The sequence below is a fragment of the Canis lupus genome, chromosome 4 (assembly GCF_011100685.1).
Source record: "Canis lupus familiaris isolate Mischka breed German Shepherd chromosome 4, alternate assembly UU_Cfam_GSD_1.0, whole genome shotgun sequence".
NCBI classification, from domain to species: Eukaryota; Metazoa; Chordata; class Mammalia; order Carnivora; family Canidae; genus Canis; species Canis lupus.
The window spans coordinates 10,789,610-10,807,986 of NC_049225.1; the positions used below are offsets into that span (position 1 = coordinate 10,789,610).

At 45.2% G+C, this 18,377-nt stretch overlaps 1 protein-coding gene across 1 annotated transcript; it reads right to left on the reverse strand.

The window, feature by feature from the left end:
* Positions 1-7,127: 7,127 nt before the first annotated feature.
* Positions 7,128-18,063, reverse strand: RHOU (ras homolog family member U). The gene is made up of 3 exons (XM_038533961.1): positions 17,802-18,063; positions 16,115-16,173; positions 7,128-10,500 (listed from the first exon to the last, which is right to left on the reverse strand). Exons 1-3 carry the CDS (start codon positions 18,061-18,063, stop codon positions 10,045-10,047), a joined length of 777 nt encoding a protein of 258 aa, XP_038389889.1. The 3' UTR covers positions 7,128-10,044.
* Between the last annotated feature and the right edge of the window lie 314 nt (positions 18,064-18,377).

Consider the following 18,377-nt stretch of genomic DNA (forward strand, 5'->3'; position numbering starts at 1 on the left):
GCAGACCTGTGCTCAACAGGATAAAGGTCCCCAATTAATAAGCATTTGAGGACTGACACATCTTTGTCAGTTGATGCTATTATGGTATTGTGTAAATCGTGGCACATTTGTGGTTAAAGGTTATGGTTAATTGTTAAAAAGTTAATTGTTATTGAGTCAATAAGAGATAACTCTGTCTCCCCAAAAGAGACTAATTAACTTGGGAAATCTCAGTAAGAATAGATCAAAGAGGGAGCATATTTATCTCCATACGACTTTCCATAGCCAGCACAGAAAGTTCTTGAAGGGCAAGGATTCTGTGCATTCAGGGTCACAGTGGCATGCACACATAGGTACATAATAAATGCTATTCTTGAGATAACGACCCACAAACTCTCATGGCCTAAACTCACCCTAATCAATTTCCTTATTTTCTTCTATTTGAATCTTTTTCCTCTATCTTTTTCTTTTACTTTTTCTTCTTTTCCTTTAACCTTTAACTGGTTAAAAAAAAAAAAGGTAAAAAAAAAAAAACTTTAACTGGTTGTGATTAGTGAAGGATCCACTCACTGCACGGCTCACACATCAGAAAGTGAGAAATTTTGTCTTCCTGGAAAAAGTGGTATTTACCTAGGACTCGGCCTGCCAGCCTCTTGAGAATCACAGCTGTCTCCTCTTCCCATGTCTCTGTGTAGAAGCTGCTACGAGGCCTTTACCCATGTGCACATGGACCAGATGAACCAGAGGTCTCGATTCAAAATTTCCTGGACTTGGATTTTGGTGATAATTACTGATTCCTTAACTTGATACCGATTTTGCTTAAGATGAAAGCTCCTAAGCCTGTAGAGATCAAGGCTGAAAAGAAGTGTGATTATCTGAAGATAATGGAGAAAGGGAGCAGTGGAGATTTCATAGCTTCACCTCCTGGTGAGGTTGAAGAAATTAAAGCCCAGATAAATTAAATTCATTCTCTAAATGTACAGAGCTGGTCAGTGGCAGAGGCAGGATGAAGATTCAGGAAGCCTGGTAATCCGGGGGCGTTCCTCTCAGCTCTGTGCCAGGCAGCCCCTCCTGGGGGCACGCCACCCTACAGCAATCTAAATTCTTTAAATCCCAAATGTGGGCACATTAGAAACTACACGCAAGGGAAAAGCAAACTACAGTCTCAGAAGCATGAACAGGGCTTGGCAGAAGAATAGCAACAGTCAAAATCAGATGGTCTCATAGCATCCTGGGGCACAAGTACTTATGACAATGCCTTTAGGGAGGGAGAGGAACAGCATCGGGAATAAAACCAGCCATTCTGAAAGCCACATGGGTGCTTAACAGATGGTTACAGTAATTTCAGTTCTGCGTAGAATACTACTACTCATAATCACAGTAGCAATGGTGAGACTTTATTTTTTTTTTTAGAAAAGAGTAATTTCTTTTCTTTCGTTCTTTTTTTAATTTGAGAGAAAGAGTGAGTGAGAGAGCACAAGTGGGGGGAGGAGCCAAGGGGGAGGGAGAGGCAGATTCTGCTGAGCAGGGAGCCCATCTCGGGACTCGGACTCGATCCTGGGACTCCAGGATCATGACCCAAGCAAAAAGCAGACACTTAACTGACTGAGCCACCCAGGTACCCATACTTTTAATTAAAATAAGGTTTTAAAAGTGCTTATATACCCTGTGCTCTATATCAATCCATTTGTCCAAATGCAGCTGAAATCTGTCTCTTTTGCTAGAAAAAGAAATATGGAAACAACAGATGGAAACAACAGAAATACCCTAACTCCGTCCATCCAGCTGTCTGCACACTCAGCAAGGTGCCAATTTTCACCCATTCACAGCGTGTAGTCTCTCTGCAAAGGAAGAAGATTCAAGGAAGAGTTTAGGCAACATTCTATGTCATCTATTCAAATAGAACATCACTGAAATAATATAGGTGACAAACACACCTTTTGTTACCAGAAGTGCTGGCTGGTAGTTGTATTGTCCACCTGCACGATAATATATATAATCTACCTCTCTTCATCCAGGACAGACACGCATGATGGACTGCACCAGCTCTGGCAGCCTCAGAGTCTTCTTTTCCCCCCATGAATCCACTTGGTAGGCCCCCAAATAAGTATACCTTCCCAGGTTCACATACCTGTGCAACTCCTTCTGCCTGCCACCCATGTTGTCTCTGGGGCTCGCTTCGACCCCTGAACATTAACAACTGTGGGGCAAACACCCTTGGTAAGCCCTTGATGCTGGAGTGTTCTCTCTTGGCACATTCACTCCTGGAAGTCAGTCTCCATGTTGTACAGAAGCTCAGGTTAGACACTGAAGATGAGAGGGGACAAGGAGAGAGACCCGGGGTTTCTTTAAAGAGTCTACCCCAGTTGAGCTCCCAGCTGCATATGACCTTGCCAGATCATCTGCCCCATGAACCCAGTCAACTCGCAGGATCACAAGAAATAGACAGCTGTTGTTTTAAGCCACAAAGCCAAGTGATGGGGTGGCTTGTTATACAGAAATAGATAATTAAATTAGTACATCCCTACTGGCAGTTTTATTTTTATTTTATTTTATTTTATTTTTTCCTACTGGCAGTTTTAAAGGCCTCTCTATATCTTGCATATAAAAGCAGAAATGGAAAAAGGAAATTCAGGCTTAAAACACACTCACTGATTAATGGTTCTACCACTAACTCATGCAGAGTTCCTTACTTAGCAAGTTAGTCCTTTTGTTTCTTTCCCTAATAAATAAGGATAATAGCAACCAATCCAACACACACTCACCATGGGAGGCATGAGGTTAGAAGAGATGTATTTATTTGTTCATTTATCACACAGTTTGGTCAGGAGAAGATTTAGACAGGTTCCAATATTAGGTAAATTATTTTACATGCTCAATAAGTGAATGTGGTTCATAAATTTCAGATATTATGATATTTACCAACACATTTTCTCCTCTTATAAACCCTTTCTATTTCCTGATCTCCTCTACCAACATTTGTATAAGAAAATTTTGGACTGTTTTATCTAATCGTTTATCTAAATAATAATTGATTCCTTTCCACTTTTCGTCTTTTGAAATAGAAACACTTGACTTTCAACAACACCAGATCGATTTCAATGTAAAGGTGAGGTGGTTTAGATTAGGCGCCTGGTGACTGGGAACACGGGAGAGTGTCAAACTTTGGATAAGCTCTCAACAACACAAGAGCCAATCTTAAAGATTACTGAAGGTTGTTACTAAGGCAAAAACTGTTCATCCAAAGGCCCCACCCTCATTCTCATTGCTTAGATCCTGAAATAAAGTGACAATGAAGGGAAATTTTGTAGATCAAATAAATGTGTTGAAAATCCACTTATCTCTGACTGTCTGGTTTAGAGCAGTAGTGAACAAGAGCCTGTGTACAGCCCTTCTTGCTTTGTGGTCTGGCCTGAGATATCATTTCAGAATAAAAAGTAGGAAGATGAGGGAGAGACAAGAATATCAAAGCAGAGGGAGGAGTTTGGGGGTTCTGGGTGACTTGGTATATGTGAGATTTTTCTGTACGCTCACTGATAAAACATTTGCTAAATAAATAAGGCAAGCCAAACTCATTCATTGTTCCTGCTACAGGTGATGATGTTTCAGGTATCAGAGTTCTAAGTTCCTAACAAGTACTTCTTTAGACACTTGAGCAGATGCAAAATGAAATTGAGCCCCGGACAGCCAGGTCTGCTGTATTCGAAATCCACAAGTAATAGCAGTCAGGCTTCCTGATTTCCATGGTAAAATCTGTTCTGATATTTGCTCCCGAAGTACAGGACTCTCTCTTCCATCAGCCATGTACAATATGATACTTAAGTTAAACCCTGCACCAACAATTATTCAGAATCTGTCAAAATGTGACTGATGCACATGCTACTCCCGAAAGCTTCTGTGTTAAGAGATATTCTAGAATGTCCAAGTTCTATTTGTGTTTTAAGCTTAAACACTCCAAACTAGTATTCTTGGATTGTAAGAACACAAGCCCTTGTGGGAATGCCTTCCACAGTGCAAACTACCATATGCCAAATTAATGTTACACCTCCAGCTGTTTGATTGAGAGGAAATGTTAGAAACAGTTCTGTGAAATGAAGCCTGTTTCTGCAAAACCAGGCAAAGACGCAAAAAATTCACATCACCATTTTTAGTACATTTTCTCCCCCAGTTCAGGCCAAATCCTAATTAGAAACCACTCTACTAACGTAATATGAGAGAACATTGCCTTGGGAAGGGAAATTCAGGTACTTGGTACAATCACTGCGTTCTCTTCTTTTGAGGACCACCCTGAGATGCCAAATCCTAATAAAGCTGCTTGTGGTATTTTGAAGAATAAGCAGAGGCAGGAGATTTGGATGTTTAATGATAGCAAAGTAAGGCAAGATTTCATCCATGTCACATTAGAGGTGTCTTCATCAATGGGACCAAAAATACTCAGTCACTGATTGCTACCCCCAGTAGTTCTCTGGCACGTCTATCCCTCATCAGCCAGATAAACCAAGGGGAGTCTTGCCAACGTTGCGCACATCTGACCCAAGATTGCTGCCGACTGTTGTGTTCTGAACAAAAGAATACAAAGGAGGCGATGATCTAGGGAGCAACGAGCTGACCTCCAGGACATGAGTGTGGTCAGCAGAAGAACAGCCCCCAAAAATGTCCATATCCTACACTTTAGACCCCATGACGATGTAGGTTACATGGCAAAGCAGAATTGAGGCTGCAGATGGAAATTGCTAATCCACACACCCTGACGGGGGAGATTACCTTGGAGATTACCAAGTGAGTCCTTGGGTCCTTAAAAGTGTGGGAGAAGAGTCCGTGTCAATGGGATGACCAGCCATTGCTGGCTTTGCAGGGGAAGGAGAATCATGAGCCAAGGAATGTAGGTGGGCTCTAGAGATGGAGGAAGCAAGAAGATGGCCCCCGTAGAGCCTCCAGGATGGCATGCAGGCCTGTCATCATCTTGACTTTAGCGCAAGACTCATTTCAGATTTCCCACTTCCAGAACTGCAAATCTGTATTCCAAGTCTGTATTGTTTTAAGCACTAAGTTTGTAGTAATTTGTTATAGTAGCAAATGAAAACTTAAAAGAATGAGTCAAATTTGAAATATCTGTGGGACATTCAGGAGGAGAATGAATGGCAATGTGATACTCTGCCCTGGGACACGTCCTCTTTTAAGATGACAAACATCAGGTTACAGATCAAGATCAGGTTCCTGGCCACGGGCCTCTTCCATGTGCAGACCGGGTCTCGTCGGGACTTGGTCGTATTGTTGGGATTGCACAGGGGAAACTGGTCGGCTGAGGTGGGCTGATAAACGGGGGTTTCTAAAAATGGCTCTAGATTCACAAAGCTGAGTGTGCTTGACTTCCACCCAAGCCTCACTCTGTTGTCTCACTCCGACTCACCAAACCTCCTTCATGGGCCCAATTCCACCTTCTCCTTGAGGTCGTGGGGGTGGGGGTGGGTGGGAGGGGGGATTGGCACCAGCTCTCCCAACAGGTGGCCAGGCCCCAGCAGTCCCACCTGCTCCAGAGTCAGTCTGTACAACTGCTGGAGTAATTTATATTGTTTGGCTCTTATTTTATAAAAATGAGTGGGAATGAAAAATAGATATGCTATAACCCATAAAAAGCATAAGCCTCACAAAAAATTAGTAGGGATGAAGATGAGAGCCATTAGGGGCTGATTGGAAGTTAATCACCCAGGCAGCCTGTTGTGAGAGAAACGAACAGAACTTGCCAATGAGACCAGTCAGAGTGGACACTTACTGGCACTTCATACTCATAACCCACCAGCCCAGTGAGGCAGGTGCCCCAATTATCCCCTTTAGAGAGTCTAAAGACTAGACACAGGATGTTTAAGTTGCTTAAGAAATAACAAGTGGCTGAGCCAGGATTCAAGCCCAAAGAGCCTGCTCTGGAGCCCAGCCCCCACCTCCCCTGCCCTCCCTGACATCAGGGGCCTCTCTGACCTCATCCTTTCCCTGACCTCCTCCCTTCCTCTAGGTCATCTCCTGCTCCTTTCCTTGCTCTGCTCCTGTCCTGTCCACACCGGCCTCCAGGACATGCCACACATTTGCTATGCTTTGGGGCCTTTGCACCTGCTCTTCCCTTTAGAAAACTTTCCTCCCAGATACTTGTCATTCTCCCACTTCCTTTAGTCCTTATTAAACATCTTCATGAAGCACTCCCTGACCTCCTCTAGAGAGACTGGGTGCTCTGTGTAACTGGGAAGGCCTGTCCTGGATACAGGAGGCAACCAAGGGCTGAAGAGAGATTCCCAAGTCCCTCTGAGCTGGAATTAGGCTGCCGCGGAGGCCAGTGAGGGAGAGCTGGGTTTTAGCACTTTGGGACACATGCTGAAGGCCAGGAATTCTAGTTGCTCCCTGCAAAGCAATCTGGTGCATTGTGGTTGAATGTTCAGTGGCTATGAAAAGTCAAAGCCTGGCCTCAGAGGCACCATGGGGAATGAAGTGAGCCAGGTCCATCCTTCACTAGGTGAGCCCTTAACCCCTGAGGCTGGAGGGTGGAAGCAGGATAACATATGGCCTCCCAGGATGGTCTTGTCATCAGGGCCACATTCCCTGGTGTGAGGCCTGGTATCACTTCCCTGATAAGAAGGCTGACTGCAAGTTCACATATATCACAAGGGCATTCCCCCAGCCCTCAGAGATGGGGAATTCTGAGCCTCATGGCACCTTCGAACCCCTTCCATGGCCATTACAGATCTTGCACCCCACATGTGCACATGTATTCTCATTCAGGATTCAAAGAGCCTGGGGAGAAAAGCAGTACTTTGGCACATAAGGAAACTGAGGCTCAGATCTAGTCACCTCCTCATCATCACACACTAAGTGCTTCTCTGAGCCTAGACTTTTGGCTCCAAGCACAGTGTTCCTGTCAGGGACACACACAAGCCACCAGCACACAAACTATTACAGACACAGAGTCTGAGAGCACTTATATCACACTGTGACCCCCCAAATTCTAAAATCCCTATATTCTATAAGCATTTAATGTCAGTTAGGGATGATTCCCAAAACACCTCTGGAGGCACACCATGACGCTTCCCAACCTGCTTTTTGGTGTGGCTGGACTTTTATTCACTTCCAATGACATTTTTTGATAATAAAGGCAAGCGAAGTTATATCCATAGGTCAGAATTTATTTCATACCAGCTCATTTATAGCATCTTCAAGGACAACGTTCTGCTCAACATCATTTACACTCGAAAACAGAGAAGAACAACTTGGTAAGGCACCAGGTTACAACAGTCTGGGGAGAAGACCTTGCCTTCATTTTGGCTTGTGTAATGCCTGGGTGGTTTCTCTTTAGGTCTGCCAAGTACAGAGAACAATATTACAAAAGGTTCATTTCCACATACATGGTAGAAAGTGATAAAACAGGTTGGAAGTAATTGTGTTTTTAAATTATGACTGGCCTACACAGTAGGAGTTAAGCTAAAGTGGCATCTTCTAAAGCACAACTCATAAAATCTTCTCTGCAATACCAAGCTGCAAGTTGAACAGTGTTTGAGCTTTAAAGTGAATCGACTTAGGTTTAACTCAAGCACATACTCTAAAAAATTTTTCTGCCCAAATCACACAAAGGAAAATGGAGGAAAACCTTAAGTACAATCAATCGTACCTTTACTATTCTAGAAAATGCAGCAACATGTAAAAAATGGTTGTGTTTAAATGTCAACCCTCTAGATGTTTAGGGCTAATGGTACAGGGTTGTATCAAGTTGGGTTAAAAATAAACCACCTGAGGAAAGCTCTCAGAACTGGGCCACACAGGCCTGCTCCACTGACAACTTTCCACCAGGGCCAGAGGGTGCTGATGGCCGTCGCCCAGGGGGCCCAGGAAAGCAGCCCCAATGCTGTCACATGCATAAAATTTCTTTCAAGTCTTGTGCTCTATCTTCAAAATTAATTTGCATTGTACTCCATGACATTTATTTAAATATAAAACTACTGTTTAAAATTACTCACCAGGTAACTCTTCTGCTGCTCCCACTGCTTTACACCTGGAACAGGAAGAGCCGAGCCTAGGAAACTGGCCCCTTACAGACAGGTGAGCCAGGCAGGCCAGCATAGAGTCTGTTTAGAGTATTTCCTCAAATGAAGTAATTTTATTCACTCAGGCTATAACTAAATGCTTTGGGCAACTATGATACCAATTTCAATGTACTGAAAAATAAATAGTGAACAATCCACGTATTTTAGTTTTTAAACAAAGAAATCAGGTAATTTTATTTACTAACAAGATCAAAGAAGCGCCTACCCTGATTTTTTTACTTCTATAGGAAAACACAAATTAGCTCTTTCAAATATAAAAAAGACAACGCAAGACCCACAGAAAGATAAGACTCTTCTATTCACCGGCTCTACAGCAGTTTCCCTAGTTACTGAGTTGATTTTGGTAAATCTGCTTCACTCACTACAACCAGACATTATAATTCATGTTAGGCTACCTTTTGGCATCTCAGCAGCATAGCCATCACAAAGTAAAAAAAAAAACAAAAACAAAAACAAAAACTACTCTTCTGATATGGCACATTTTTTCCTCCAGAATATTAAACCCTAAAAACTGCCACCTTGAAGAACACAAATGTTTCACAAGTATATGGTTTTCTGGCTGTCCCACAGTAAAGATGCCGCTGAGAGAGGGGGCTGTGGTCCGTACATACACCCCTGCTCCGGGCTGGCCGCAGCACATCACCCCCAGGAGCCCTCTGACACACAGCGCTGGCCTCTATTGCCAGTTCCCTGAAAGGCATCTGTGGTTTTAAGTGGTTGTTTTAACAGGTTTCAAGAGACATTCAGTATAAAACAGTTCTTAAGAGATATTCGTGTTTTGAGATGGTCTCAAAAATGTGTCAAAGTATATTTAAAATCATATCTGAGTAGGATATAATCAAAAAGAGATCTGTTTAAAAAAGTAATAAAAAGAGGAAGCTGAGCTTCCCTCACATCTGTTTTTGTGGCCCTGCTTTTTCTCATTAACTGTTTAAGAGTCTGAATCAGCAGCAAATACAGCCATATACATGTGTGCACGCCCGCGCATACATTTTGGCTGCCTTAAGGGGAAAAAAGTACACTTCATCTCCTACAAACGTTTGCTGCAGGCCTTGTAAGAGTGTCCACTTCTCTGCAAATGGGACAATGTAAATAGTATGGAAGTTTCAAAACCATTCAAATAGATGCTCCCTAGTGTTCTAACTGCTAGGGATTTAGGCAGTTGGGTGCACGCATAGTAAGAGCAAATATTACATTATGATCTCAACATGAATCACCCCCTAAAGAAAATATAAGAGCTTCTGACTAATACTTGCTTTACTCCACATGGCATTTTGGCTATGTTTATACGGTGTCAACACAACTGGTCTAAGAATGAAAAATCACAATACACAATTTTTCCTTTTTGGTTTACACAGTGTCATTGAGTTAGGAGATGTTTGTTGGTTGATTTTAGATCTTAAGCAACCAGGTATTAACATATGACAAAAGCAACTGTTTTGAGGGACTGTAGGCAGAGGTCTCTCGTTTTCCCTCAGATTTTAATTCCTTAAAGTTTTATAAAGTGTGGAGTTTCAAAGCTAAGAGTTATTTTCAGCATAGCTGGCCTGTGGACATACGCACTTGCATGAAGTAGCCCTTAATCAAGGGAAGCTAACTATACCATTTCTTCTTTTGTTCTTCTGTACGTTATAAATCTAGCAAAATTTCATTCTTGACACTCAGATTTGAAGTGTCTTTTTCATATTAGATATAAATTAATCCAGAGGTCTAGAGCTCTAAATTTCCAGAGTTACCAAAAAATGCTTAACTGACTTCAAAAATATCTTGCATAATTAGTAATCAACTCATCCCTAAGCTCAAACAAACAAGAATATCAAAGGCAAGAAAAAAATCCAAAAATCGAGAGCTCCACCTATTATACATATACATACACACGTTCTCTATACAGGTTCTACATGATAAAAGGAGTCATTTTAGCTAATATAGCTTCTAATGTGGACTTCATCTAAAAATTGCCTTTCTGGGTTTCTGGCCAGCATCATACGAAACAGCAGTACTTCTTCCACCAGGACTTGGAGAGGTTTTTCATTTTGTCTGGAGTCCTGCTTTTGGACTTCTTTGGCTGTTGCTGAGTGTCCGAGTACTGAATGCCAGCAACGATGGCCGCGTCAAAGACCTCTTTGAGGTTTTTCTGAGTCAAGGCCGAACACTCGATGTAAGAGGCAGCTTTCATTTCCTCGGCACACAACTTAGCCGCCTCTTCAGGCACGGGCTTCTCTTTGCATTTGTCCAGCTCAATAAGGACTTTGACATCTTCTCTTAGATCTGACTGAGTTCCAACGAGGATGATGGGGGCTTTGGGACAGTGGCATCGGATCTCCGGTATCCACTTCTCACTGACGTTCTGGAAGGACGAGGGGCTCACCACACTGAAGCACAGAAGAAAGATGTCCGTGTTGGTGTAGCAGAGAGGCCTCAGTTTGTCAAACTCATCCTGCAACCGATCAAAGCATCCAACAGTTATTCATCTAATCAATTCTCATCGGAAAAGAGACCACCTTAACATTTTTTTTCCTGAATGGGTCTGGCAGGGCTGGTTACAGGAGGAAGAGCCAGCACCTCAGAAAGCAGGGGCTTACTCAGCGGGGCCCGCACCCCCACCCCATGAAATCTGCCAGTGTGCTCCATGTGCTCACCAGTACTCATGATCCTCTTGTACCCTACCACAGAAAAAGTACTTACACTAGGTTGAGTTTTAGAAATAAAATTTACTTCATCTAGCCTTTAGCCTAGAGTAACATAGATTTTCAATGCTGGTATTTAGCTCCTGTTCTAAAATTTAGCAGCCACACTGATCCCCAAGTCTCCAACCTGACCCCAGTGAACCCCAGTCTGATACAGCTCCCCTTGTCCTCATGACAGCTGTGAGTGATGCCCAACTCATCCCATTGGCACTGCACACAGTCAAGGCAAGCACAGTGCTCAGTATACCCAGTAATGTTCATCAGACAAAAGGATAGACCCAAAATCGGAGTTCAGGACCTCTGACGGCCACTCCCCTGGGCAATACAGAGAACCCGTGCCTCTCAATGTCACTTACAACAATGTGACATACAATGTCACATTGGTTCATATATTCCTATTCTTGCTTGATACACCTTTCTTATTATCTCTTTTCCTCCCTCCTTCTTCCTTTTTTTAAAAAAATTATTTATTTATTCATGAGAGAGAGAGAGGCAGAGACACAGGCAGAGGGAAAAGCAGGCTCCCTGCAGGGAGCCCGATGTGGAACTTGATCCCAGGACCCTGGGATCATGACCTGAGCTGAAGGTAGACACTCAATCACTGAGCCACCCAGGTGCCCCCCTTTCTTCCTTTTCCTTTCTTTTCTCCTTGCAAATACCAGGGGCCTCCACACTCAGTGCTTTGGGAAGATAAAGGATCAGAGAAAGTGCATACCCACCCTACCTTAAGGTACAGAGAACTGGATGGAATAATCACAGTTTGTCCTATCAACCAAGCAACATGCTGCTGATGCCTGCCCCAGTCCATCTACTTCAGAGATGGATGCTGGACAGCAGCCACTGTGCAGGGCCAGGGGATTCAGATGGGAACACACAGACCTGGCCTCAGCCCTTGTAGACATATCTGTCTCCAAATCAGTATTTTTTATTGTCCCCTGGAGTGCCATATTCAACTACCTGAACACTTTCAATCAGCTCACTCAGAGAAAAATATTTACATCACCTTATTCTTTTTCAAAATGTCTATTCGTGGGGGCACCTAGCTGCCTCAGTCGGAAGATATACTACTCTTGATCTCAAAGTCGTAAGTTCAAGCCACATTTTTGGTGTCAAGATTACCAAAAAACTAAACTTTCAAAAAATAAAAAATAAAATAAAATTCCTATCTCTGGGGGCCAGCCTCGCACAGGTGTACTATGACATATAACTTCCCAGTGGCAAGAAAAAGTGAAATGTCATCCAGGTTTTCATTACTTCATTAGCATGCTCTGATTATTTACAAACTACTATTTACATGCACATTATTCTGCATCTGTGGCCACCCTGTAGGTGTAAAGGCAATCTGCACCTGTTTCACCTGAAGGCACTTTCTTCATTTGAGGCTCCGTATTTCAGTCGTAGGGCGACAACCAACTAACAGTTGAAGTCAACCAGCTAAAAATGCTCAGGGATGAATCTGGCATTTCATCCTTGCCACTTGTCAGACTTCTCTACGCAACGGTTTAAAAAGAACAACTTGGCTTTTTTAGTGCCAACTTTGTGCTGAAAGAATAAACACAGAAACTCAAGCAGGTAGACTATGGCCCAGCTCTGAGGATCTTGTAATAAAACATTCCCTCTGTTCTCAGAGGCCTCAAAGAAGCAGCACAAAACTGAGCCTCAAAACAGGTCAGCTCCCTTAGGCAACTGCAGCTCGCTGCTGGAAGCCAGTCACCTTGGCCATGCCCTGCAAGCTGGGGGTTGCATTACCAATAAAAAGAAAGGCAAACTCAGGGGTTGGGCCTTGTGACAGGGCTTTGGAAATCTGGCTCCCCAGACCTCTTGAGATTCTGGCTAAGGGGTTCACGGAACCAAGCAGAAATTAAACTCTCCTCCTCACTGCCTGACCAGAAACCTTAGATTTTTGCTGAAATCAATACAACATACATATGCGTGACGAGGCCAACTGGAATGTACCCTCAAGGAAATGTGTTCTGAGGCCCAATGATTTGCATGCACCTGCCAGGTCTGCAGGGAAGACATACAGAATTCAGTCAGGGACAGGGTGTGGTGGACAGGCCACTGAACAGTAGCACTGGTCAAGCTGAAACCTGATTTTTTTTTTTTTTTTTTTTTTTTTTTTAACGCAGAGATTCTTCAAGGGCCACCTGGGTCAAAAAGCTGAGGAATTTTCAGCTTCTCCAGTCAATACCACAGAGATCGCCTATTTCAGAGACAGTTCCTTCTCCAAAGTTATGTTTCTCAAAGTCCTCAGTCTCTATTTTCACTTGAGTAAGACTGTGAGTCTAATGCTAAAAACTCCTTTTAATATCTTCTATGCTCACTACCTCCCTAACGAGAAAACCGAAAGACAAGAAAAGCGATTTCTAGTTCCTTATCCAGCCAGTAGAGACATATTCTTGCTCTAAGCTTCCATATAAAACCTGCATTTGAGCCCCAGGTCAGGGCTACTGGTGCTTACACTCCCCTGGAGCTAGAAACAGAGGTCACACAAGTCACTTTAAGCCCACAAGGCTATCCTGAGAACTGCCTGGAGGACGGAGGAGTTTCACTGGCCGAGTCAACATTAGGGAAATACAGCAGGTGCCAAATCAAGTCCTGGGGTGCCTAGGGAGCTCAGTTGGTTAAGCATCTGCCTTTGGCTCAGATTATGATCCCAAGATCTTGGGATCAAGCCCCACATAGAGGCATCGTCGGGTTTCTTGCTCAGCAGGGAGCCTGCTTCTTCCTCTCCCTCTGCCTCTGCCTGTTGCTCCCCCTGCTTGTGCGCCTGCACTCTGTCAAATAAATAAATAAAATATTTTTAAAAATAAAAATAAAAAGTCCCTTAAAAGGTAGTTTATCAGATCTGGACTAAGGAAGGTAGGGAAGAACTATAACTCTGATCAGCTTTGCTATTAATCAAAATAAGTCCTAAGTAGGGGATCCCTGGGTGGCTCAGCGGTTTGGCGCCTGCCTTTGACCCAGGGTGCGATCCTGGAGTCCCGGGATCGAGTCCCGTGTCAGGCTCCCGGTGTGGAGCCTGCTTCTCCCTCTGCCCGTGTCTCTGCCTCTCTCTCTATGTCTGTCATGAATAAATAAATAAATAAATAAATAAATAAATAAATAAATCTTAAAAAAAAAAAAGTGTCCTAAGGGATACTTATGGAGTAGGGGAAAAAATGATCTTAACAGCTGTGTAGTTTTCACCGGTTTTGAAGTTGGTTTTTCTCATTCATTACATAATAAGGTGTACTTTACTAACTAATACAGTTAAACAATACAGTAAATCTCAATGAAAACGTCACTGGGAGACCAAAAGAATAATTTCCAAACTAAAGCTTACCAACTTGCGCCAAAGCCCTTTTATTTCCCTAATTATGAAATGTTTCCATGAAAATACCTCCAAAATTATTCTTGTGCTTCCCCAACTTTTAAACAGGCTATACTAAGGAAAAACTGAACTCTGCCTCAATAATTCAGGGTCATTTTTATAAAGTTTTTCCCACACTTCTTTCAAAACTGCTCAGAGGTTTTTCTCCTCAGACCCATCTGTCCTGTCCCCCACACTAACACCGCCTTCCTCCTTATGGAATTTCACAGGTTTCTTTCACAATTTCTACTAACTGGTTTGTCTTCCCTACAGATTGCAAGTCTTCTGAGGGGCAGGCCAGGACTTAAGTTTGAATTCCCCAGTGCCTAGAACTCCATTATGTGCATCAATCATAAACTGTGACAGCGCCCTATTATGTGCCAGGCGCCATGTGTGCACTAAGCCTAGAACCCCAACTTGGGAAGCCGTGTCTGTAACAAGAATCAACACCTAAGGGAGAGCCCCATTAGTGGGCAGGGACGTGCAATGAGCTGCTTGCTCCTTCTCTCAAGGGTCTCTAGGAACTGTACCTTCTTGTTTTACCAGGAATGCCTGTATTTATTGATATGCTACCCTGGCCACCTTTTAAAGATCAGAAAATCACATAGCAGGAAAAATATTCTTACTTTATACAAAGCAATTAAGCTTTCATTACAAATACCAGGAGAGCATTCAGAAAGATTAACTACTAGGAGAGCAGTGTCCTTTTGAGTTTTCTCTTCCACAGGAAATAAGATCCACACTGTGTGTGCTTTCTTTGGCTGCAGCTGAAGGGGAATCCGAGATGCTCCAGTGCAAAAGAGGCAGGGCATGCCACTCTGGCCACCACCAAACCGGTATTGAGCTGAGAACCAAAGCTGCCCAGTCTTGTGTCATTTGAGTTTTGAGAAATAAACCTGTGAATTTGCTGCCCCAGGTGAGATAAGCAGTATGGAAGCTGTGGCGTGGGCGAGTCACTGGGGAACACTGGAAAGCGAGCTTCTTCAACAACAGATGGTCATGTGATAACACCTCAGAAAGTGAAATGGGCATTTGACATGCCTACAAAGTGCCCTCAGCGTTTGCTCTGACAAGTACAGAAAAGAGTACATGTTTATCAACTGTCACTTTGACAAACTCAAGAGATGGCACCGTGGGTTCTCACAGAGAACAAGGAGATCTCAGTGATGAGCACTGTGCCAAGGGTCCCTGGAGCTCGTCGAGGAATACCCCCATCCCCGTCACTCCCTGGGTGTCTCATCCAAGTGCCTGACCCCCAAGACAAGAATAAATGTTCACGATTTGGAAAGACTAAGTCCAGGTTCATTCACTGCCCTAGCTCAGGACAGCTTCGCCACTGTATCTCTGCTTCAAAGGACGGGGTGGCCCTAGTGAGGAAACCACAGCATAGGGAGGGAAATATTAACACCCACTGACACAAACTCCATCTTTTTCAGGGGGACCCCCAGATGGTACAGTTGGCTGAGCATGTCTGGTTCTTGGTTTCAGCTCAGGTCATGATCTCAGGGTCGTGGGATCGAGCCCTGTGTCAGACTCCACACACAGCATGGAGTCAGCTTGAAGCTCTCTCTCTCTCTCCCTCTGCCTCCCCCACCACGCTCTTTCTCTCTCTCTCTCTAAAATAAATAAAATCTCTTTAAAAACCTCCATTTTTCTCTTGAGCAAATTTAATATTTGGCTTGTTGACTTCTAACAAAATGATTCTATCACCAACTTACTTGAAGAAATGATCACAAAGCATCACTGATAATTTTTTAATAAAAACGAGAAAGTAAATAAGATCAGAAACTCCATAAGAATTCCTATTCTTGATCCTTTGTTCCCTATCCTGTCCATGCAAAGCTGGACTAAACCCTGTTTTATGAGGGCAGAGCCATCTCCCCACCTCACTGCCACCCCCTGAGAGGGGCAGGGCTGGGGCCACTTCATGAGGCTTTAGAATGACCCAGTTATAGAGCGTAGTTATTCTGAGGCCTCTAAATGGCCAGTCCCTTCCCAGCCAATCCACTAACCTGTCCGGCAGTGTCACAGAGCTGGAGTCTCACAGGCCGGCCGTCCACAGACACCACAGCTTAAAAGTAAAGTGAAAACAATTATCAAAGTGTGCCTTTTAACCCGTTTCAGGAAGAAAAAAAAAAAAAGTTATAGCTGGGAACTACCATTCTCCCTCCAAACCTTTCAGTTATTCTGGGTTTCCTCACGAATTAAAGACTTGCCTAAAACAAGGAGGCCCCAAGGAGGCATTTTTGTCTACAAACCCTCCAGGGCTGGCAATTCCCTACCCTGTCAGGGCTGAAGCTGCAAATCCCTTAGCCGTTTGATGGCACCCCAGAAAGACCTGTACTTTTAGCCCAGCCCCGGAAGATTTATTTTCCTGTCACACTCGGTTCAAAAAACCTAAAAACAACACTAGGGGGTAAATGGGAACCAACCTTGCCGTTTTAACTCAGTGGAAAACCTCACAAATAATTCTGTTTTCCCTTGGGAAGAGTTCCAAGACTTCATGGTTTATCATAAAATTGTAGCTTGTTTTGAGAACATGAGCAAACACAGGCTGCCTGCATTGTCCTGTTTATAGAAGAGGGCACTGCTTATCTCACCATGTCAGCTCAAAGAGAGGATTAAAACAGAAAAGAAGAGAAAGCCTGCCCACCTTTCCACTAGGATGGGGTACTGGGCAGGGGCTTGCATCAGGGCACAGCCTGGATGTTTCTACTTGAATTTAAGCACTCAGGTTTGTCTCAGTACAACTTTCTAAATTGCTTTTCATGTTTACAATAGTCAGCTGGAAGGGAAAAGGGGTGAAAAACAGAACCATTTGGGTGGAACCCCATTAGTGTAGCAGTTTTCTCCAGGGTACCTTCGAGATGGAAGAAATGAAGCGCTTGCCATCAGGACTCTCTAAAAGGTCAAGAAGCTTTTTTTTTTTCTTTTCTTTTAAGAGCAAGAGAGAATGCTTTCCATTAGCCTCTGTGGGAGACTCGTACTTTACCTTTACTAGTCCTTTCTAATAAATTTCAAAAAGACCTGAAAAAAATCCTTTATCTTTGTTTCCACCAAACCAAAACACAGCACACCATACGTAAGAGCTTAAAGAGACGCTGAAAAAAATATCAAGAATCAGAAACAGGGCCAACGGGGGAGATGGAAGTCGGAGCAGTGGGCGCAGGGGAGAGGCACGCTGGAGAAATCGCGTTTATTCTCAGGGTTTAATCCAAACCTAAGCCCGTAGCGCCGTTTTCACTAAATCAAGTCTTTCCTGCCGTCTCTGTGGCTCTTCAAAGTGGAGACGCCCCTTGTGAGCGGAGCCGCCGAAAGGAAAGGACCGACTCCCAGGGCCACAGGTAATGGCACCTGCGCGTCACCTTCCCGGTGAAACTCTGCAGCGGCGCCAGCAGCGTCGACCTGACGCAACTTTGCTACGCAGCAAACTGACCAGGCTTCCTGAACTCGACCTATTTGTTATTAAATTGCCGCATCATTTCTTTTCGCACAGGCTCGGTCCCCGTACCCCGCCCCCTCCGCCGGGCTCGGGTTCGGGGGCTCCCGGCTGCCCCGCGGTCCTGCAGGTGGCTCCGCGCTCGCCGGGTCCCCACGGCCCGGTCCGCTTCCCATCGGGGCCCGCGACCCTCGCGCGACGCTCCCTCCCGCCGGCACCGGGCCGCCAGCACCGCGCCCCCGGCCCCCGGCCCCGCTCACCCGAGAAGTTGTCGAAGGCGGTGGGGATGTACTCGGTGGGGTAGCCGTTGGTGGTGTAGCTCACCACCAGGCTGGTCTTGCCCACCGCGCCGTCGCCGACTAGCACGCACTTGACGCCGCGCCCCTCCGCACCGCCCGCGCGCCCCCGGCCCCCCGGCGCCCCGGGCCCGCGCCCCCCGCGCGCCCCGCGCTCCCGGCGCGGCGGAACGGGCGGCGCCTCGCAGCGGCCGGGGAACGCGGGGTCCCCCTGCTGCGGGGGCATCGGTGCGCGCGCTCGGGCGTGCAGGCGCGGGCGAGCAGGGCCCGGCCCGACCGCCCCTCCGACCCGGAGCCCCGCGGGAGGGAAGAGCTGTCAGCGACCGCTGCGGGCGCGTGCCCGGCCCCCGAGAGCGGCGCTTCCAGGCCTCACGCTCCCAGACAAAGGCGGCCCGGGGGCTCGCGGCTCGCGGCTCGGGCGGCGCCACCTGGCTCGGCTCGGCGCTGCCGGAGGACTGCGGGCCGAGCGCCGTGGAGCCCGAGCGCGCTCTGTCTCCTCCCGGCTTCCCGGCGACACGACGCGTGGGGGGCGGGCGGGGA